This window comes from Oncorhynchus masou, chromosome 12 (assembly GCF_036934945.1).
Source record: "Oncorhynchus masou masou isolate Uvic2021 chromosome 12, UVic_Omas_1.1, whole genome shotgun sequence".
Lineage (NCBI taxonomy): Eukaryota > Metazoa > Chordata > Actinopteri > Salmoniformes > Salmonidae > Oncorhynchus > Oncorhynchus masou.
In genome coordinates, this window is record NC_088223.1 from 29,917,131 (window position 1) to 29,940,522 (window position 23,392).

The following is a 23,392-nucleotide window of genomic DNA, read 5'->3' on the forward strand; positions in this document are numbered from 1 at the left end:
GACACACTCAAACAGGTGTGCCTGGCACTACCATACCCCGTTCAAAGGCACTTAAATATTTTATCTTGCCCATTCATACTCTGAATGGCACACATACATTACATACAAACAGGTACACAGTCCATGTCTCAAATGTCTCAATGCTTGAAAAATCCTTATTTAACCTGTCTCCTCCCCTTCATATACACTGATTGAAGTGGAATTTAACAAGTGATTGAAGCGGAACATCAACAAGGGAACATAGACTGACCAGTTGAAAGCTATGTCATGAAAAGAGCATCTCCGAATGTTTTGTACACTCAGTGTATAGTTATACCTACACACACAAACTAGTGTCGTGGAATTTCTAAACCGGGTGAGAGAGACTTTATCATTTCTTCAAACAATCATAATTATTTAATATCGATTAATTATTGCCATAATGAAGCTGGTCGATCCCACACTCTTGAGTGTTAAAAAAAAACAGAGGTCTTATATAGGAGACCTAAAAATGCTTAGTCATGGCTGGTTCCACCCCTCCCTTGGCTTAGTGTTTCAGAAGTCAAAGGAGATTAAAAGGTGATCCTCTAGGTTCCTCTCGAGGTTTCTTCCTAGGTTTTGGCCTTTCTAGGGAGTTTTTCCTAGCCAATGTGCTTCAACACCTGCATTGTTTGCTTTTTGGGGTTTTAGGTTGGGTTTCTGTACAGCACTTTGAGATATCAGCTGATGTACGAAGGGCTATATAAATACATTTGATTTGATTAGAACAGGTCCGTTCTGTTTTTTTTTATAAATCTCTCACCCGTCACACCATGTCCTTGACAATACGCCCAGACCAGCTGCAGGGAGCTCAAGAGGGGAACCATCCCTTTACAGAAGCATGTCATTAGTAGGTATGAATACCTCTCACTATGTGTTAAGCATATAGCTGTTAATTATTAATATTCAACACTAGCTACCCGTGTCACAACATATTCCCTTTGGCATCGTTCCCTGGCCCAGTCACACCAAAACCATTGCTTTTAAAGTTCTCACATCTCCCCATATACAATTAGTGTTGCAGGGTGGTGTTCACCTTGAATGGAGGCAGGAGGAAGCTTAAACCCTTTCAAATGTTAATTATCTTCCTGTATTGATAAAATATATGTTTCATGTGCTCTCTCTCTCCCAGGTGACATGCATGAACAGACCCTCGCTTGAACTTGCTCTGAACTGTTTCTCCTCTCCTCCGCCTCTTATCTTATCCACTTCTCGTCCTGCTCCTCTCCTCTTCTCGCCTCTATTTTTCCTCTCCTCTACAATCATCACTTCCTCTTCTCTCCTCTATTCTGCCTCGAGGGGTGTAGGGTGGTGGTCTGAAGGTTAGATGGAGTGAAGGGAGGGTGATATGGTCTGAAGGTGGAGGGGGGTGAAGGGAGGGTGATATGGTCTGTAGGTGGAGGGAGTTGGAGGGGGTGAAGGGAGGGTGATATGGTCTGGAGGTGGAGGGAGGTAGAGGGGGTGAAGGGAGGGTAATATGGTCTGGAGGTGAAGGGAGGGGGACCTAGGATGGAGGTGGAGGGAGGTGAAGGGAGGGTGACCTAGGATGGAGGTGGAGGGAGGTAGAGGGGGGTGAAGGGAGGGTGATCTAGGATGGAGGTGGAGGGGGTGAAGGGAGGGTGACCTAGGATGGAGGTGGAGGGAGGTAGAGGGGGTGAAGGGAGGGTGACCTAGGATGGAGGTGGAGGGAGGTAGAGAGGGTGAAGGGGGGTGATGGAGGTGAAGGGGGTGTTGAGAGGGTGACCTAGGATGGGGGTGAATGGAGGTAGGGGGGGTGAAGGGAGGGTGACTTAGGATAGAGGTGGAGGGAGGTAGAGGGGGGTGAAGGAAGGGTATTCTAGGATGGAGGTGGAGGGAGGTGAAGGGAGGGTGACCTAGGATGGAGGTGGAGGGAGGTAGAGAGGGGTGAAGGGAGGGTGACATAGGATGGAGGTGAAGGGAGGGTGACCGAGGATGGAGGTGGAGGGAGGTAGAGGGGGGTGAAGGAAGGGTGATCTAGGATGGAGGTGGAGGGAGGTAGAGGGGGGTGATGGAGGTGAAGGGGGGTGATGAGAGGGTGACCTAGGATGGAGGTGGAGGGAGGTAGGGGGGGTGAAGGGAGGGTGACTTAGGATGGAGGTAGAGGGGGGTGAAGGGAGGGTGATCTAGGATGGAGGTGGAGGGGGGTGAAGGAAGGGTGATCTAGGATGGAGGTAGAGGGGGTGAAGGGAGGGTGACCTAGGATGGAGGTAGAGGGGCGTGAAGGGAGGGTGATCTAGGATGGAGGTAGAGGGGCGTGAAGGGAGGGTGACCTAGGATGGAGGTAGAGGGGGGTGAAGAGAGGGTGATCTAGGAGGGAGGTGGAGGGACGTAGAGGGAGGTGAAGGGAGGGTGACCTAGGATGGAGGTGAAGGGAGGGTGACTGAGGATGGAGGTGGAGGGAGGTAGAGGGGGGTGAAGGAAAGGTGATCTAGGATGGAGGTGGAGGGAGGTAGAGCGGGGTGAAGGGAGGGTGACCTAGGATGGAGATAGAGGGGGGTGAAGGGAGGGTGATCTAGGATGGAGGTAGAGGGGCGTGAAGAGAGGGTGACCTAGGATGGAGGTAGAGGGGCGTGAAGGGAGGGTGATCTAGGAGGGAGGTAGAGCGGGGTGAAGGGAGGGTGATCAAGGAGGGAGATATAGGGGGGTGAAGGAAGGGTGATCTAGGATGGAGGTGGAGGGAGGTAGAGGGGGTGAAGGGAGGGTGATCTAGGATGGCAGCCCCTGGTCCTCCGTGCCCTCCCGGACCGCTAACAGAGACAGTTATTAAAAGCCTGCTAATAGACTAGATTAGGTTTAAGCCCTGCAAGACGCCACAATCAATTCAGAAAGGAAGAGAGGCAGTGGTTGAGAAGGAATGAGATTATGTTGTTATCCCTTCCCTGTTATGCAGCAGGGCTATGCAGCGGGTTCCACGTCACTTTTAGAAATGAGATGTATAGGCGTTTATCTTTACAGCTGTTTGCTACATTACTTAATTTGGGAAATATAATGAATTGTTATAAATCTAATATTCAACGTTTATGCACAACGTTTTTGCATTTTTCTTTACTTTTTACACTGTGTCTATGAAACGGGGCATTTCATGGCTCAATGTGTCTGGGAGAAGATGGCTGGGAGATGAAAGCAGCCCTGGTTTGAAGATGGGACTTCAGTCAGGGACATAAACCCAGTATCACTAATCTTCAAACGCCTGTAGTTTGTGTATCACAGGAGGCTGGTGGCACCTTAATTGGGGAAGACGAGCTCGTGGTAACGGCTGGAGCGGAATCAAATACATCAAGCACATGGTTTCCATCAAACACACACCATTCCATTCGCTGCGTTTCAGCCATTATTATGAGCCGTCCTCCCATCAGGAGCCAGCTGTGGACTGTGTTTGTGTGTTCGCATGTGTGTGTGTTGCAGTTAAAGCTTCTTGTTTGTCTGTTCAGAGTGCTTAATTGTTGCTTCATTTGTGCTGTCTTTTCAAGCGGAGGCCTGTGAAATTATACAATAGATATACAAAAGTATGCGGACAACCCTTCAAATTAGTGGATTCAGTGATGTCATCCACATCGAGCACATGAACAAACAATAAAATCGATAAACATTGGCAGTAGAAGGGCCTTACTGAAGAGCTCAGTGACTTTCAACGTGGCACCGTTTAGGATGTCACTTTTCCAACAAGTCAGTTTGTCAAATTTCTGCCCTGCTAGGATATATTGAAGCCACATCTCAAGACATCAGTCAGGTAGTTAAAGCTTGGTCGCAAATGGGTCTTCCAAATGGACAATGACCCCAAGCATACTTCCAAAGTTGTGTCAAAATGACTTAAGGACCAGAGAGTCAAGGTATTGGAGTGGCCATCACAAAGCCCTGACCTCAATCCCATCGAAACATTGTGGGAAAGGTGTGTGCGAAGAAGGAGGCCTACAAACCTGACTCAGTTACCCCGCCTCTGTCAGGAGGAATGGGCCAAAATTCACCCAACTTATTGTGGGAAGCTTGTGGAAGTCTACCCAAAACGTTTGACCCCAAGTTAAACAATTTAAATGCAATGCTACCAAATACTAATTGAATGTATGTAAACTTCTGACCCACTGGGAATGTGATGAAAGAAATGAAAGCTGAAATAAATCCTTGTCTTTACTGTTATTCTGACATTTCACATTCTTAAAATAAAGAGGTGATCCTAAATTTTTACTAGGATTAAATGTCAGGAATTGTGAAAACAGAGTTTAAATGTATTTGGCTAAGGTGTATGTAAACTTCCGACTTCTACTGTATATGTATATCACCAGTTTGGACACAACCAAAATGACAGCCATTCAGAGGAGAGAGGTGGGCATGTGTACAGTATGCGTCCACTGTTTTCTTTAGGTGATAAGCTGGACATTCAGTCAGCCGGGGGCCAGTGGCCAGTCAGTCTCTATTACTTAGGCTCTCTCCCACTGCCATACATTATTAACTTAGCAAAAAAGAAAAATCCTCTCACTGTCAACTGGGTTTATTTTCAGCAAACTTAACATGTGTAAATATTTGTATGAAGATAACAAGATTCAACGACTGAGACATAAACTGAACAAGTTCCACAGACATGTGACTAACAGAAATGGAATAATGTGTCCCTGATCAAAGGGGGGGTCAAAATCAAAAGTAACAGCCACCAGCTGCATTAAGTACTGCAGTGCATCTCCTCCTCATGGACTGCACCAGATTTGCCAGTTCTTGCTGTGAGATATTACCCCACTCTTCCACCAAGGTGGCCCTCACCCTCACCCTCCGGTCCAACAGGTCCCAGACATGCTCAATGGGATTGAGATCCAGGCTTTTCGCTGGCCATGGCAGAACACTGACATTCCTGTCTTGCAGGAAATCACACACAGAACATGCGTGATGGGTCATGTCAGGATGAGCCTGCAGGAAGGGATGTCTTCCCTGTAACCCAAGCATTGAGATTGCCTGAAAAGACAACAAGCTCAATCCGATGATGCTGTGACACACCACCCCAGACCATGACAGACCCTACACCTCCAAATTCAGAGTACAGGCCTTGGTTTAACGCTCGTTCCTTCGACGATAAGCGCGAAATTCTTGCCATTCTTGTCTGGTCCAGCGACGGTGGGTTTGTGCCCATAGGCGACGTTGTTGCCGGTGATGTCTGGTGAGGATCTGCCTTACAACAGGCCTACAAGCCCTCAATCCAGTTTCTCTCAGCCTATTGCAGACAGTTTGAGCCCTGATGGAGGGATTGTGCGTTCCTGGTGTTCGGAAGTACCGATCTTGTGCAGGTGTTGTTACACGTGGTCTGCCACTGCAAGGACGATCATATGTCCGTCCTGTCTCCCTGCAGATGATGGGCATCTTTCTTTTGTTGTTTTGTCAGAGTCAGTAGAAAGGCCTCTTTAGTGTCCTAAGTTTTCATAACAGTGACCTTAATTCGCCTACCGTCTTTAAACTAGTTAGTGTCTTAACAACCGTTCCACAGGTGCATGTTCATTACTTGTTTATGGTTCATTGAACAAGCATCGGAAACAGTGTTTAAACCCTTTACAATGAAGATCTGTGAAGTTACTTGGATTTTTACGAATTATCTTGAAAGACAAAGGGACGTTTATTTTTTTGCTGTGTGTGTGTGTGTGTGTGTGTGTGTGTGTGTGTGTGTGTAAAATTCCTAATATGGAGAATGGTGCGTGTGTGTGTTTTTAGAGAACACAGACTTGCAGGCACACATTTGCAGCTATGCACACTCACACTAGGGCAATGAAATATATAGTATTTGCCCGATTTCATTTTGTTTTCTCTGTTTTGTTTTCCCCTGTTTTTTTATAGAAAAACAGAAACATTTTATGTTCTAAGGCCACTACCATGCTTAAAACACATCAAGAGACCACTTCTGAGGTCTGGGTAAAATCTAAGAATTTGGGGTGCAGTTAACCTTTAATTCAACTGGGCACCAGCCAGAGACTGTTTGGTTAGCAGTGTTTCTGTTAGCCTTGATGCAGATTTTGTAAAGCAAATGGCCACTGAATTTATGCAAATAATCATGATATCATTCTGCCAGGTAGGCATAGGCTACTTTGTAGTTAACATTTAGCTGAGAATGTTTCCATCTACTAACAGACGGTTATCGTTATTAGCATTATCGTTAATGGCTTCACAAGTGTGGACTACACATAATCGTGCACAACACACACACAACACACACAGACAGGCATTTCTGTGCCTTTTCAGATATTTCAGGGAAAATACAAATCATTTATGCATTTTGTTCAGGTCTTATTTTTGTATATAAATCTTTTTTAACCTTTATTTAACTAGGCAAGTCAGTTAAGAACTTATTCTTATTTAAAATGACAAGCCTACACCGGTCAAACCCGGACGACGCTGGGCCAATTGTGCGCCGACCTATGGGACTCCTAATCATGGCCGGGTGTGATACAGCCTGGATTTGAACCAGGGACTGTAGTGAAGCCTCTTGCACTGAGATGCAGTGCCTTAGACTGCTGCGCCACTCGGGATCCCTTATGATTATAAATATTCTCATAAGTTCAATATATTTAGTTGATTTCCTGCTAAATTCAATACATTTTTTAATATTGTTGAATTCCATTTTAATGTCTGGATTCTGTGATTCTGTATGTGTTTTTCGCAATGCACATTTTATAGGGCCCTATACAGAAAACTCTCACACACCCACATACAAACACACACACACACACACACAGGTTTGGTAGTTGTGACTGTGTGAAAGGCACAGTGTTCTCTGTGCAGATAGACAACGCTCCTCTGGGACCAGTGAGCTGAGCATCTCTTAGCTGAGAGCCACAGATGAACACACACATCAATATATTGACCCAGTGTTGTGGTACCAAGCAGAGAAAATGGAAATAGTCACCTTTTCCTTAATACACTCTGGGAGAAAGCATTGCTGTTTCTAAATGTTGTTACTCGCACAGCAGATATTACAACCCTAGTTATGCTATTATGCAGGCAGTGTCAATATGTGTCCCAAATGGCACCATATTCCTTATTTAGTGCACTACTTTTGACCAGGGCCCATAGGGTGCACTACAGTATGTACACTTGTTGAAAAAAAGTGCTATCTAGAACCTAAAATGGTTCTTCGGCTGTCCCCATAGTAGAAACCTTTGAGGTTCCAGGTAGAGCTCTTTTGGTTCCAGCTAGAACTCTTTTGAGTTCCAAAAGTGTTATACCTGGAACCCACCGAAGAACCCTTTTTTGTAAGAGGGAAGGATATTAGTGTCATTTAGAATGAAGACTTTTTCTAGCGACACTAACCCTCACACTCAACTTCTATGGCAGTGGTCGCTAAACCTTTGAGTCGAGATGCAGGCCGTTTATATAAAAAGATACGCCTATGCTACATAAACCTATTAAAGGCAGTTCTGTAGCGATGAGGTTTGTGCAGTAGGCTATAGGCCCACTACATTATCACTGCACATAGGCTATTCTTGAATTGACCTGCCAATGTTGTTCTCTTGTCAGACCATTTTTAAAATGATATGTGATCAAACTGGTAATATATCATTTGTTGTATTACATGTGAGGTATGAATTGAAAAAAATTGTGTTTTAGTTTGCTGGGAGGGAGAGAGAGGGAGGGAGGGGTAGAGAGGGACGTTGAGAGAGGGAGGGGTAGTGAGGGAGGTAGAGTGAGGAAGGGGTAGAGAGGGAGAGGTCGGGAGGGAGGGGTAGGGAGGGAGAGAGAGGGAGGGGTAGGGAGGGAGAGAGAGAGAGGTGGAGGGGTAGGGAGGGAGGTCGAGAGAGAGAGTGGGAGGGAGGGGTAGGGAGAGAGAGAGAGAGAGAGGGAGGGAGGGGTAGAGAGCGCTCCTCTCACCGTTCCTCAGCTCTTCATCCCTCCGCTGATTATCCCAAAAGGAGACACCGTCTTCCAGCTGATGGTGAAACTCTGACTCATGTTGTTACTCGTATGACCAGACAACGTGAAATACTCCAAAGACACAAGCCGCTAATAACAACGCAAGTCTATGGATACACTTTGTAGCTTGAGTTGATAGGCAGAGGGTGTTTTACAGTGGGGCAAGAAAGTATTTAGTCAACCACTAATTGTGCAAATTCTCTCACTTAAAAAGATGAGAGAGGCCTGTAATTTTCATCATAGGTACACTTCAACTATGGCAGACAAAATGAGAAAAAGAATTCCAGAAAATCACACTGTAGGATTTTTAATGAATTTATTTGCAAATGATGGTGGAAAGTAAGTATTTGGTCAATAACAAAAGTTTATCTCAATACTTTGTTATATACACTTTGTTGGTAATGACAGAGGTCAAACGTTTTCTGTAAGTATTCACAAGGTTTTCACACACTTGCTGGTATTTTGGCCCATTCCTCCATGCATATCTCCTCTAGAGCAGTGATGTTGTGGGGCTGTTGCTTGGCAACACAGACTTTCAACTCCCTCCAAAGATTTTCTATGGGGTTGAGATCTGGAGACTGGCTAGGCCTTGCTGATGGAAGGAGGTTTTCACTCAAAATCTCACGATACATGGCCCCATTCATTCTTTCCTTTCCACGGATCAGTCGTCTTGGTCCCTTTGCAGAAAAACAGCCACAAAGCATGATGTTTCCACCCCCATGCTTCACAGTAGGTATGGTGTTCGTTGGATGCAACTCAGCATTCTTTGTCCTCCAAACACGACGAGTTGAGTTTTTACCGAAAAGTTATATTTTGGTTTCATCTAACCATATGACATTCTCCCAATCTTCTTCTGGATCATCCAAATGCTCTCTAGCAAACTTCAGACGGGCCTGGGCATGTACTGGCTTAAGCAGGGGGACACGTCTTGCACTGCAGGATTTGAGTCCCTGGTGGCATATTGTGTTACTGATGGTAGGCTTTGTTACTTTGGTCCCAGCTCTCTGCAGGTCATTCACTAGGTCCCCCCGTGTGGTTCTGGGATTTTTGCTCACCGTTCTTGTGATCATTTTGACCCCACGGGGTGAGATCTTGCGTGGAGCCCCAGATCGAGGGAGATTATCAGTGGTCTTGTATGTCTTCCATTTCCTAATAATTGCTCCCACAGTTGATTTCTTCAAACCAAGTTGCTTACCTATTGCAGATTCAGTCTTCCCAGCCTGGTGCAGGTCTACAATTTTGTTTCTGGTGTCCTTTGACAGCTCTTTGGTCTTGGCCACAGTGGAGTTTGGAGTGTGACTGTTTGAGGTTGTGGACAGGTGTCTTTTTATACTGATAACAAGTTCAAACAGGTGCCATTAATACAGGTAACGAGTGGAGGACAGAGGAGCCTCTTAGAGGAGAGGAGCCTCTGGTCTGTGAGATCCAGAAATCTTGCTTGTTTGTAGGTGACCAAATACTTATTTTCCACCATAATTTGCAAATAAATTCATTAAAAATCCTACAATGTGATTTTTGTTCTCATTTTGTCTGTCATAGTTGAAGTGTACCTATGATGAAAATTACAGGCCTCTCTCATCTTTTTAAGTGGGAGTACTTGCACAATTAGTGGCTGACTAAATACTTTTTTGCCCCACTGTATGTCGTGTTGACAGTGTTGAATGAAATCTTTACCATGAACTCAATCATCTCTTTGCTGTATTCATTGACAGTCTCTCTCTAGTCATGGTTTTGAAATCTCACACAGTAGTCGACAATCAACTTCGCTGTGGGCTCGTGGAAGCTGTTGACACAGTGATCTGAGCTACCTGATTGGCCAGCGGTAGGCCTATAGGTGCACTTGATTTGCTCTCCAGGCCCACAGGGTAGGCAGAGTTGTACCTTCAGACACATGACATGGTTCATAATGGGAACACTTGGACTACTCGGCACGTAGGGCAGAGAAATCAAGTGCACCTACCACAAACATTTTGGAATGCAAGACTTTATTGTCGGGCTTTTTACAGAGATGTTTGGCGATCGACTAGGAATGCCTTGGAGATCAACCAGTCGATCGCAGAAGAAAGGGTGGTGACCACTGTCCTATGGAGATAAATGTTTGCAGTCAGGTGCCCTCCTGAAAGCCATGGTACTGCTGTTTGTCTCAGCCTACAGAGGAATGATGGTAAAAGTCTGTAAAATGGACGGTTCTATTCCATTTACCTGCTGTGGGAAAGGGAGTGTTCTCGTGTCTGGCTCTCTGTTTTATACCTGGAGAGAAGACTATTTATTAGTCGTATCAACAGTGTGTGTGTGCGTGCGTGTGTGTGTGAATGCGCGTTAGTGCCTGCAAGAGCCTGAGGAGAAAAGGTAAGAAAGATGAAGAGAAGGAGAGAGAAAAACAGTCACTAGTTATACATTGTCATAAAGATTTGGCTTGTGACAAAAACCTGGGCCCTGCAGCTGTTTCTCTGTGTCTGTGATTTGACTGTTTCCCGGGACACCGTCATCACTCTCACTTTGCTGGGGGAATCAATCCTCTACCAAACCCTCTTCATTTAATACCACATTCATCACCATTAATTACACACAGGCCGGAAATAAGATGGTTTTATATTGGTTTAATATATTCATTTCAAATCTCGGATGTTATGAAACAGTTTAAGAGACAGTTAGATGAATGAAATAAAACAAAGAAAGATCCAAGACAGATGAAGTCTCATTCTGCTAGGGAGATAATCAGGTGTAATGCATTATTTTAACACTGACTTCACAGAGTTATTGGAATGGTAAACAGACACCAGTATGCATGCAGAGGAGAGGATTTGACTTCCCTACTGCTTAATAATGTGCCTTGTCTGTTTGAGTGGATAGTAATATGCAAGGCAGCAGAAAGAGATCTGGGACCAGGCTAGCCTTGAGTTACTCCTCTGTAAGGTCCACAGGTGGCCAACCCGGTGCAGGGCAGGGTGTCGTCTCCTTCCGTGGGCTCTTATTGGCTGTGGCAGGCCAGCAGGGGAAGTGGCTATTGGCTAAGACAGCAGAAACAGAGTGGGAATCTGATGCCATCTCCATCGCTTCACACATGCCCGAGGAGTAGAAATGTTCACCTCTCTTTTTCTGCATCCCTCTCCCCCTATCTCTCTCTTTCAGTTGTCTTCATCCACTTCCTTCCTGCTTCACCCACACGGTGCCGTGTCACTGTGATAGACTGTACTGGCTGCATCCAATTGGCACTTTTATCTCTTCTCTTAGAATGGAAGGCGTAAATGTAGCGCCCGGTAATTAGTAAGAAGTTTGTTAGTATTTCATTAGAGAGGCATACAGAATTATGAATCCCGGATGTGTCTCTGTTGCCCTAACCGCAGGCTATGAACATGTTCTCTCTGCCGCCTGTTAGGATATGAACCTGAACACACACACACACACACACACACACACACACACACACTGTGGAACAGGAAGCTTGGAGCCTCAGGGTGTTTGGTCTAACTGGATAAATAATTTATCAGTGACCAGGGCTGGTCAGTAGACTGGACAGGACAGTAGCAGGATCAGGGTGGATGGATGGCATTAAAGATGACCACACCAACTTCAACAAACCGTTGACGAGCAGTAGATAGCAGTAGATAGATAGACCGGTGTAATTGTGTAAGTGCAGGTTGCCATTCTAAACTGCTGACCACAACAACTGACACCTACATGTCTTGTCAAAGCCATACAGTATGTATCTGTGGTGGGAATGGAATGGATTGATCCACCTATTTACCTTTCTTGATTTGGTTTAATGCTATATTTTGAATGGTGAACTGAAATGTGTTGCCTGTGGCTAAGCTTCCTTCGCTTTCCCTCTTCCTCCACTGTCAGTGAATCTCCAATAGTTTCGTTTCTTTCTTTATATCTGTACCTATTCACGGTTTGAGAGGGCGACTGGCTTTTAAAATGTCAACAAACTCACATCTCAAATGATTTGATCTGATCATCTGACCTTCTGTGATTAAAGTTTAGACGTTAGGATACTTATTTACAGTGTGTGACTGCCTGCGGAAATACTTGGCCAAGTTTCTAGCACAGAGTAAGACCAGTTATTTGCAAACAAAAACACTTTTGTAGTGCTTACGTTGTTGTTGAATCAAGTGCTACCGCTTTTGAGTTTGAGTTCATTTTTATTTTTACGGGGGCAGTGCACATTAATCAACGTTTCAGTAAAAGTGCCGGTTTTAGCCAACCGGCTAATTTTCAACCGCAGTCCCTGGGCAGGTTTTTAAAAACAATTACATTACAGACAATCAATGAGCAGTGAGCACACGCAGAGCAACATAGGACAAGCAAAACATAGCATGTAGACAGAGCAATATTTCACAAAAAACAACAAGACAAAACCAATAAAAGCAACAAAGTGTTTCCACACTTCACAAGATACAGACAACATGGAAAGCAGCAATACACAGCTAGGGATTATGTTAACTTTTTCTCTTAATGGGGCAGTGCCGTTGGAGGTCTGTCTTCGCTCTCTTTCTCTCTCCTGTGTTTAACCTTCACTCTCCTCTGCTCTGCCCCTCTAGGATGGCTCAGTAGTACCCAAGTCTCTCTCTCCTGTGTTTAACCTTCACTCTCCTCTCTCACTCCTCTCTAGAATGGCTCAGTAGTACCCAAGTCTCTCTCTCCTGTGTTTAACCTTCACTCTCCTCTGCTCTGCCCCTCTAGGATGGCTCAGTAGTACCCAAGTCTCTCTCTCCTGTGTTTAACCTTCACTCTCCTCTGCTCTGCCCCTCTAGGATGGCTCAGTAGCACCCAAGTCTCTCTCTCCTGTTTAACCTTCGCTCTCCTCTGCTCTGCCTCTCTAGAATGACTCAGTAGCACCCAAGTCTCTCTCTCTCCTGTGTTTAACCTTCACTCTCCTCTGCTCTGCCTCTCTAGGATGGCTCAGTAGCACCCAAGTCTCTCTCTCCTATGTTTAACCTTCACTCTCCTCTGCTCTGCCTCTCTAGGATGGCTCAGTAGTACCCAAGTCTCTCTCTCCTGTGTTTAACCTTCACTCTCCTCTCTCCCTCCCCTCTAGGATGGCTCAGTAGTACCCAAGTCTCTCTCTCCTGTGTTTAACCTTCACTCTCCTTTCTCCCTCCTCTCTAGAATGGCTCAGTAGTACCCAAGTCTCTCTCCTGTGTTTAACCTTCACTCTCCTCTTTCCCTCCTCTCTAGAATGACTCAGCAGCAGCCAAGTCTCTCTCTCCTGTGTTTAACCTTCACTCTCCTCTTTCCCTCCTCTCTAGAATGACTCAGCAGCAGCCAAGTCTCTCTCTCCTGTGTTTAACCTTCACTCTCCTCTGCTCTGCCTCTCTAGGATGGCTCAGTAGCACCCGTCTCTCTCTCCTGTTTAACCTTCGCTCTCCTCTGCTCTGCCTCTCTAGAATGACTCAGTAGTACCCAAGTCTCTCTCTCCTGTGTTTAACTTTCACTCTCCTCTCTCCTTCCTCTCTCGAATGGCTCAGTAGCACCCAAGTCTCTCTCTCCTGTGTTTAACCTTCAATATCCTTTCTTCCTCCCCTCGAGGATGGCTCAGTAAAAAAAAAATCATAAGGGAACGAAATGCTATGTGGGCTAAAGCAAGAGGGACTGGTTTGGCAGATGATTGGATGGCTTTTAAACGTCTTCGAAATATGGGTGTGGCTATGATCCGTAAATTGAAAGCAGACCTCTACCTGAAATCTACTTCACATCATTTAAATAATCCATCCAAATTTTGGAAAGTTGTGAAAGGTTTGAAGTGCGAAAAAGATACACAGCTTCCCAAACAGTTGTTGGTAGACACACAGATTGTAACTGAGAGAACCCACATTTTGAAAGCCTTGAATCAGCATTTTGTTTTTAGATGCAGGCAGTTTATTTGAAAAGGTCGAATTTATAATTGAGCCCCCTATGAATTTACCTGACACCCCTGTGCACTCCTTCACCAGGTTCTCATTTTCATCCTTCTCTGTTTCAGGAGTGTGTAAAGCCCTGAAAAAAAATCCCCTGGCCCTGATGAACTAGACCCCCACTTCCCACACCTAGCTGCAGACATCATTGCTCCCCCTTAACATGTATTTTTAACCTCACGCTTAATGTTAAGGAAATCTCCAAGTTATGGAAATCTGCTTTTGTACTGCCTCTCCTGAAAGGTGGAGATCCTTTGCTACTTGACAACTGTCGACCCATATCAAAATTGTCTGTACTGTCAAAGGTACTGGAGTCCTTAGTTAGTAGGCAGCTAAAGACCTACTTCCAAGAAAACATCTTCACATGAATGCAATCAGGTTTTAGGTCTGGCCACAGCACTGTTTCAGCAACATTGAAGGTTTTAAATTACATCCACTGTGCTCTTGATAAGAAGTTACATTGTGTATCTGTCTTTATTGATTTGTCGAAGGCTTTTGACACCGTGGACCATGATGTATTAGTGCAAAGGTTAAAATGTTGTGGAATTACTGGTCATGCTCTAGATTGGTTTTTAAGTTACCTATCAAATCGTACACAATGTGTAATGGCGTTCAGGTGTTCCGCAAGGTTTTATTTTTGGCCCACTGTTGTTCGTTTTGTATATCAACAGCATTGGGGATCTTATTGAAACAGCGGATGTTCATTTTTATGCAGATGATACTGTTCTTTATTCACGTGGTAGTAGTTTATCTTTAGCTTTTGAAAATGCCCAAAGAACATTTAACATCATACAAAAGAATCTGTATGATTTCAAGCTGGTTCTAAATTCAGGTAAAACAAATGCCAGGCATGTTACTAAATCATGTCATTGCTACATTGGCTGGGCATACTATAGAGCATGTTAAAGTGTACAAATATTTGGGTGTGTGGGTTGATGATAAGCTGAGCTTCACTGTGCATGTAGAGAACTTGATAAGGAAGCTCAAGCTGAAAATAGGTTTTTATTACCAGCATCAGGCTTGTTTTTCTTTTGAGGCTTTTAGATTTTAGTGACGCTATCTCACTACCCTGAGAGCAGATCATTCAGTATGTCATGCAGCCCTCAGGTTCATTACAAATCAGAAACGTTTAACACATCATTGTGTTGCGCTGTTGGCTGGTCGTCATTGACCTTGAGTAGGCTTTAACTCTGGGATAAACTGATTTATAAGGCCATATTAGGTAAAATGCCATTTTATCTCTGTTCTTTTTTAGTCAGGTCGGAAAATAAATATCAATTACTGTCCCATTCTCATTTGCTTCTAACAGTACCAAAAATTAGAACAGGTCATGGTAGAAATAGTTTTAGCTACAGTGGGGCAAAAAGGTATTTAGTCAGCCATCAATTGTGCAAGTTCTCCCACTTAAAAAGATGAGGCCTGTAATTTTCATCATAGGTACACTTCAACGATGACAGACAAAATGAGAAAGAAAATCACATTGTATGATTTTTAATGAATTTATTTGCAAATTATGGTGGAAAATATGTATTTGGTCACCTACAAACAAGCAAGATTTCTGGCTCTCACAGACCTGTAAGTTCTTCTTTAAAGGGCTCCTTTGTCCTCCACTCGTTACCTATATTAATGGCACCTGTTTGAACTTGTTATCAGTATAAAAGACAGCTGTCCACAACCTCAAACAGTCACACTCCAAACTCCACTATGGCCATGACCAAAGAGCTGTCAAAGGACACAACTGTGGGAGCAATTATTAGGAAATGGAAGACATACAAGCCCACTGATAATTTCCCCCGATCTGGGGCTCCACGCAAGATCTCACCCCGTGGGGTCAAAATGATCACAAGAACGGTGAGCAAAAATCCCAGAACCACACGGGGGGACCTAGGGAATGACCTGCAGAGAGCTGGGACCAAAGTAACAAACGCCTACCATCAGTAACACACTACGCCGCCAGGGACTCAAATCCTGCAGTGCCAGATGTGTCCCCCTGCTTAAGCCAGTACATGTCCAGGCCCATCTGAAGTTTGCTAGAGAGCATTTGGATGATCCAGAAGAAGATTGGGAGAATGTCATATGGTCAGATGAAACCAAAATATAACTTCTTGGTTAAAACTCAACTCGTCATGTTTGGAGGAATGCTGAGTTACATCCAAAGAACACCATACCTACTGTGAAGCATGGGGGTGGAAACATCATGCTTTGGGGCTGTTGTTCTGCAAAGGGACCAGAACGACTGATCCGTGTAAAGGAAAGAATGAATGGGGTCATGTATCGTGAGATTTTGAGTGAAAACCTCCTTCCATCAGCAAAGGCAATGAAGAAGAAACGTGGCTGGGTCTTTCAGCATGACAATGATCCCAAACACACCTCCTGGGCAACAAAGGAGTGGCTTCGTAAGAAGCATTTCAAGGTCCTGGAGTGGCCTAGCCAGTCTCCAGATCTCAACCCCATAGAACATCTTTGGAGGGAGTTGAAAGTCCGTGTTGCCCAGCAACAGCCCCAAAACATCACTGCTCTAGAGACGATCTGCATGGAGGAATGGGCCAAAATACCAGCAACAGTGTGTGAAAACCTTGTGAAGACTTACAGAAAACGTTTGACCTCTGTCATTGCCAACAAAGGGTATATAACAAAGTATTGAGATATACTTTTGTTATTGACCAAATACTTATTTTCCACCATAATTTGCAAATACATTCATTAAAAATCCTACAATGTGATTTTCTGGAGAGAAAAAAATCTCATTTTGTCCGTCATAGTTGAAGTGTACCTATGATGAAAGTTACAGGCCTCTCTCATCTTTTTAAGTAGGAGAAATTGCACAATTGGTGGCTGACTAAATACTTTTTTGTCCCACTGTACTTAGCACCGCAATCCTGGAATTCTCTCCTGAACATTTAAAAATTGGATGATCTAGTTTTGTTGGTGGACTTTAAACAGTTGATCGATGTATATATCATAGAAGAGTGTAATTGTTTTCAGGCCACTGTTTTTAGGCAAGACTTTTGTATTTTTAATGTAAAATGTTTTTGTTGTACTGTATGTGTGTTTATAGTTTTGTTTAATGTTGTGTTAGTGTATGTAAGTTGTTTTTTCTGAAACGTTGTTCCCCCTGCTGCTATTGGACCAGTTCTCTCTTGGAAAATGTTATCTCAATGAGAAAAAACCTGTATAAATAAAGGTCAATTAAAATGTAAAAAAGTACCCAAGTCTGTCTCCTGTGTCTAACCTTCGCTCTTCTCTCTCCCTCCCCTCTAGGATGGCGATCCAGGTGGCTAAGTTCGACTTTCACACGTTGCCCCAGCCGGACCAGGAGGCCGTGCGCTACACCAACCCCAAACTACTGGAGGAGGAGAGGCTTCACGCCCAGGCCTCCATGATCAGCAGCACCCTGGGCATCACCTGGAACATCATATCCTTTGATGTTGGATGTATACAGAGCCCTATTAGAAGGCATCTGGATGCTACATCCGGAGGTCTTTTGGCTAGGGTGTGTGCCAGTTCTACTGCACCGACAGATGGGAGAAAGTATGGCGAAATGTGCATGCAGCCTTGGGCACTATATAGGGAATAGGGTGCCATTTGAGACACATCCTTTGTCAATATGCAGGCAGGGCACTCCATCAGAACCTCTTAGGTAATGAGGGGGCTATTACCAATACACTGACTCAGTGTTGTTTAGAATGGCCTATCAAGTTGTTACAGGGAGGAGGTGTACAATTAATAATTAATCGGAGTCCCTGTGCTGTTGAACTTGCCATCATATTTTCCATTTTAGTAATGCATAAACACTGCTGTGATTGTGTGCATTTGTTTGATCTGCAAGCAATTTGGCAGCTGTGTGTGTGTGTGTGTGTGTGTGTGTGTGTGTGTGTGTGTGTGTGTGTGTGTGTGTGTGTGTGTGTGTGTGTGTGTGTGTGGGGGGGTTCTATCCTTGTGGGACCGATAATCCCTAAATGTCCCCACAAGGATAGTAAACCAAGGACAATTATCCCGTCCCAATGAGGACAAAAGTTATTTTAAAGGGTTTAGGATTAAAATTATGGTTAGGAGTTTAGGTTATGGTTAGATTTAGGGTTAGGGAAAATAGGATTTTAAATGGAAATACTCTTTAGGTCCCCACGAGGATAGAAGAACATAATGTGTGTGTGTGGATGGGTGCGTGCGTACAGGAGCGACTGCAGTAGATGATGTCACTAATGTTGTTTCTCAGAGGGTACTGTTAAATCAGAGCGCGGTGCATGTCAGAGCTCTACTCAGAACTGGGCTGTGTGATTATGTTATTGAGGCTGGAGAATGAAAGGCACTATATTTCCAACCAAGCACTTGTTCAAACAACGTATCATTTTTTTTTGTTATCTGAAATTGTTATATCAGAAAAACATTGAAACATTGCGGAAATAAATAGGTTTTAAGTATAGAAAACTAGGACTGTGAACAGAAGGGTTACAATCACGTAATATGATCTGGGTCACCCTTGGCTTGGCATTTATTCATAATAACATGCCTTGTTAATATCCTACTTCTTATTTAAGAGAACTGTGCCGAAACACCTTATCTCGCTGCTTATCAGACCATGCAACTTGGCCTAGCATTAATAGAGTATCTCTCATTCATTATGGAATTGTACTGTTTCAGTTCTGCTGATAACGACAGTCTCCGAAATATAGTGTGGCTGAAGAGAAACAAACCAGCCAGAGGAAGAGGAGTAGGAACAGAAGGCCTGTTACTGTCATGACGTCCCCTCAGGAGAGAATGAGTGTATCTTCAAGTTCTGGCCTTTGGAGTAGTCTACCTTCTTCTCAGACCCCCACCCTGATACACACCTAAGCCCCTTTGACAACCCCAACTCCCCAACCATCCCTGTCCCTGTATCCGTCCACACGGCAAGGACACAAGCACAAGCACGCCAGGCCTGGAGACAGTTTGGTGGATGGATAGATGTCATATTGGAGTTGTAGTTTCCTCCAACCTGGTTCAATGTCACAGTGTTTGTGTGCCACATCTGCAGCTTTCAACACCATGCCTTGTAGGAGGCAGCTACATATCACCTCTCCTCACTACATATTTTAATTCTGAGGGGAGTGTGTCCATTCTGGTCATTCTAACTCTATGTGGTGTTAATTGGTCTGTCTAGTCATTTTAACGCGATGGTGTTACTTTGTCTCTCTAGTCATTTTAACGCTATGGTGTTACTTTGTCTCTCTAGTCATTTTAACGCTATGGCGTTACTTTGTCTGTCTAGTCATTCTAACTCTATTAGGGCTGTCCACGACAACAACAAAAATATATTAGCCAACCGAAAGTTGTCTGTTCTTTCAACCAATTGATTGAAGTTTTAAAATGTGTATTTTTCAATAGACACAACCTATTTGTTTTAATAAAATCAACTATATATGCATTGGGCTTGTCTGATGCTTTAAGCTCACTGTTTGATGAAATAAGACACATGACTTAAAAGAGAGCCAAAGATCAATATATAACCAAGAGAAGAAAACTTGTGACCTGTCCTGGCCATCTTCCTCCCGCTCCTACTGGCTTTCGCCTTTGCTCTCCTGAAGTTGCCGGCAATAGGCTACACGAGGAGTCAGCAAACTTTGTCATGTGGATTGCCAATCTTACCATTTCTACCGATCTGCGTGACAGTTATGGTTTTAATATGTACATTTTTGTATCTCAAAATCATTGTCGTATTTTTTAAAATATCCAATTGGAAGTCTTGTCTCATCGCTGCAACTCTAGTAAAGACTCGGTAGAGGCAAAGGTTGAGAGCCATGCATCCTCCCGAAAAACGACCCTGCCAAGCCGTACTGCTTCTTGATACACTGCTCGCTTAACCCGGAAGCCAGCCGCAAAGACAGCCTACCCCGACCAAAACCCGGACGACGCTGGGCCAATTGTGTACCGCCCTATGGGACTGGGACTGTAGTGACGCCTCTTGCACTGAGACGCCTTGGCTTAGACTGCTGCACCGCTCGTTAGGCCTCGGTTAATCAAAATTATATCCAAATCTAAATGAAAATTATACAAACCTAAAAAGTAACTTATTTTGCCATTGCCTACTATGTAAATATAGCCTATAAAGCTAACAAATAGAAACATTGCAGCCTGAAGGTGGAAAATATTCTGATAAAAAAAATATCCTATAAATCTAATTGGCTATGCATGGCGTGTCTGCAACGATCAAATCAAATTTTATTTGTCACATACACATGGTTAGCAGATGTTAATGCGAGTGTAGCGAAATGCTTGATCTTGAAACATTGTATGAACTATTAACTTGGGTCCAGCCTGAAGCAACATTGTATAAAATATCCCCTGCGCCAATGAGCTACCGACACAGCTGTAGGCTATTTGCGCAAGGGATAAGAAGTAGTCAGGTAGGCCTATTTTATGACAGAGCATGACATTTTTCCCTTTCAAGCTGAGTGGTTATTTTCAAATACATTGAGGAATTATTGTCATTCTCAATGGATGTAAAAACCGACTTTGTTAGGTTGCTGTTTGAGGTGAAGAAAACATGACTTTGGGAAGCTCCGCAGCTCAATAGTGCTTGTGTATTAAGCCAATCAGAAATACTATCAGATCCCCAAATGTGCACATTTATATGCCTACAGTAGGCCTACTTCTATGTGTAATCAGGCCAGGTAACCTATAAGCCTACTTCTATGTACAATCAGGCCAGGTAGCCTATAGGCCTACCTATATGTGTAATCAGGCCAGGTAGCCAATAGGCCTACTTATATGTACAATCAGGGCAGGTAGCCTATAGGCCTACTTCTATGTGTAATCAGACCAGGTAGCCTATAGGTCTACTGCTATGTGTAATTAGGCCAGGTAGCCTATAGGTCTACTTCTATGTGTAATCAGACCAGGTAGCCTATAGGTCTACTTCTACGTGTAATCAGACCAGATAGCCTATAGGTCTACTTCTATGTGTAATCAGACCAGGTAGCCTATAGGCCTACTTCTATGTGTAATCAGACCAGGTAGCCTATAGGCCAACTTCTATGTGTAATCAGACCAGGTAGCCTATAGGTCTACTTCTATGTGTAATCAGACCAGGTAGCCTATAGGCCTACTTCTATGTACAATCAGACCAGGTAGCCTATAGGTCTACTTCTATGTACAATCAGGCCAGGTAGTCTATAGGCCTACTTCTATGTGTAATCAGGCCAGGTAGCCTATAGGTCTACTTCTATGTGTAATTAGGCCAGGTAGCCTATAGGTCTACTTCTATGTGTAATTAGGCCAGGTAGCCTATAGGTCTACTTCTATGTGAAATCAGGCCAGGTAGCCTATAGGTCTACTTCTATGTACAATCAGGCCAGGTAGCCTATAGGCCGACTTCTATGTGAAATCAGGCCAGGTAGCCTATAGGCCTACTTCTATGTGTAATCAGACCAGGTAGCCTATGGGTCTACTTCTATGTGTAATCAGACCAGGTAGCCTATAGGCCTACTTCTATGTGTAATCAGACCAGGTAGCCTATAGGTCTACTTCTATGTGTAATCAGGCCAGGTAACCTATAGGCCTACTTCTATGTACAATCAGGCCAGGTAGCCTATAGGCCTACTTCTATGTGTAATCAGGCCAGGTAGCCTATAGGTCTACTTCTATGTGTAATCAGACCAGGTAGCCTATAGGTCTACTTCTATGTGTAATCAGACCAGGTAGCCTATAGGTCTACTTCTATGTGTAATCAGACCAGGTAGCCTATAGGTCTACTTCTATGTGTAATCAGACCAGGTAGCCTATAGGTCTACTTCTATGTGTAATCTGTGGTGTTACTTTGTCTGTCGAGTCAATTTACCTCTATGTGGTGTTTCTTTGGCCATTCTAGTCATGTTAACACTATGTGGTGTTACTTTGTCCATTGTAGTCATTCTAACAATGTGGTGTTACTTTGTCAATTCTAATCATTCTAACTATGTGATGTTACTTTGTCCATTGTAGTCATTCTAACAATGTGGTGTTACTTTGTCAATTCTAATCATTCTAACTATGTGGTGTTACTTTGTCCATTCAAGTCATTCTAACAATGTGGTGTTACTTTGTCAATTCTAATCATTCTAACTATGTGGTGTTACTTTGTCCATTCTAATCATGTTAACACTATGTGGTGTTTCTTTGTCCATTCTAATCATGTTAACACTATGTGGTGTTACTTTGTCCATTCTAGTCATTCTAACTATGTGGTGTTACTTTGTCCATTCTAGTCATTCTAACTATGTGGTGTTACTTTGTCCATTCTAACCATGTTAACACTATGTGGTGTTACTTTGTCCATTCTAGTCATTCTAACTATGTGGTGTTACTTTGTCCATTCTAGTCAATCTAACTATGTGGTGTTACTTTGTCCATTCTAGTCATTCAAACTATGTGGTGTTACTTTGGCCATTCTAATCATGTTAACACTATGTGGTGTTACTTTGTCCATTCTAGTCATTCTAACTATGTGGTGTTACTTTGGCCATTCTAGTCATTCTAACTATGTGGTGTTACTTTGTCCATTCTAGTCATTCTAACTATGTGATGTTAATTTGTCCATTCTAATCATGTTAACACTATGTGGTGTTACTTTGTCCATTCTAGTCATTCTAACTATGTGGTGTTACTTTGTCCATTCTAGTCATGTTAACACTATGTGGTGTTACTTTGTCCATTCTAGTCATTCTAACTATGTGGTTTTACAGCAGCACAGTATTATTCCAGTCATTATTCACACTGTCAGCAGTGTGGTGGACCAGAGGAGCAGGTTTTCTTTATCATAACATATTATCAACGTAATGTCTTTTTGACAGCTCTGTTTATCTGAGTACTCCGCATTATCAGCATTAGCTCCCTAGCCAGCCCTATGATGTCACCAAGGAAAGGTTCAACGGTTATAACCTCAATTATAATCTTGTTGTTCTTCTCTGATAAATGCGTGTTACTGAGTGTTCATGAACAGAAGGACTTGACAGAGCAGAGCTAAATGTGGGTTCTTAGCCAACCAATCAGATTGGAGTGACAGGTTGACTTGCAGTGTTGCAGTTTTGCTCCCAGAAACCATGCTTGGCTAGAAGACATGGAAGTGTGGGCGGTTTTGAGAAATGACTTGGCTGAGGAGCGGACTGCTCTGTAGGCTTTATACACAATGTGTTTTCTCTCTGTGATGTGAGAAGTTTTTAGACAATCCCAGTTCTTTTTATGAGAACAATTACACAATAAGGAAAATGATTTCCATGATTCCCTCCACTAATGGTTGAGAAGATGCTTCTTTATGACTCGTTGGGTTGTTTAGGCAGTTTTACTTTTCAGGGTTCTCATTGCATCACCCTAAATGAGATTTGTGAATGGATATTATGTTTCTTAATCACAACATTCCGATATGACACTGGGGAATAAGGTTAGAGGAAAATAGGAAAAAGACAGTCTCAGTGACCTTTGACCTAAAGACTGTTATAGTAGCACTTCCTGTATTCTACTGTATGTAGCCTGGTCTGGTATTGTCGAACACCAAGCCTAGGACAGTCTACACAGAGAGCTTCTTTTCCACATATAGAACAGAACATGAACTGTACGGTAAT

General features: G+C 43.6%; 1 protein-coding gene across 2 annotated transcripts in view; it reads left to right on the plus strand.

Moving 5' to 3' along the window:
* LOC135549826 (trafficking protein particle complex subunit 9-like) overlaps nucleotides 1–23,392 on the plus strand; it is a 367,075-nt gene that overhangs the window by 246,286 nt on the left and 97,397 nt on the right. For both annotated transcript variants that reach the window (XM_064980154.1, XM_064980155.1), the window contains one exon: nucleotides 17,079–17,231. In XM_064980154.1, the coding sequence (XP_064836226.1) occupies nucleotides 17,079–17,231 (153 nt within the window). The remainder of the gene's footprint in view (nucleotides 1–17,078; nucleotides 17,232–23,392) is intronic.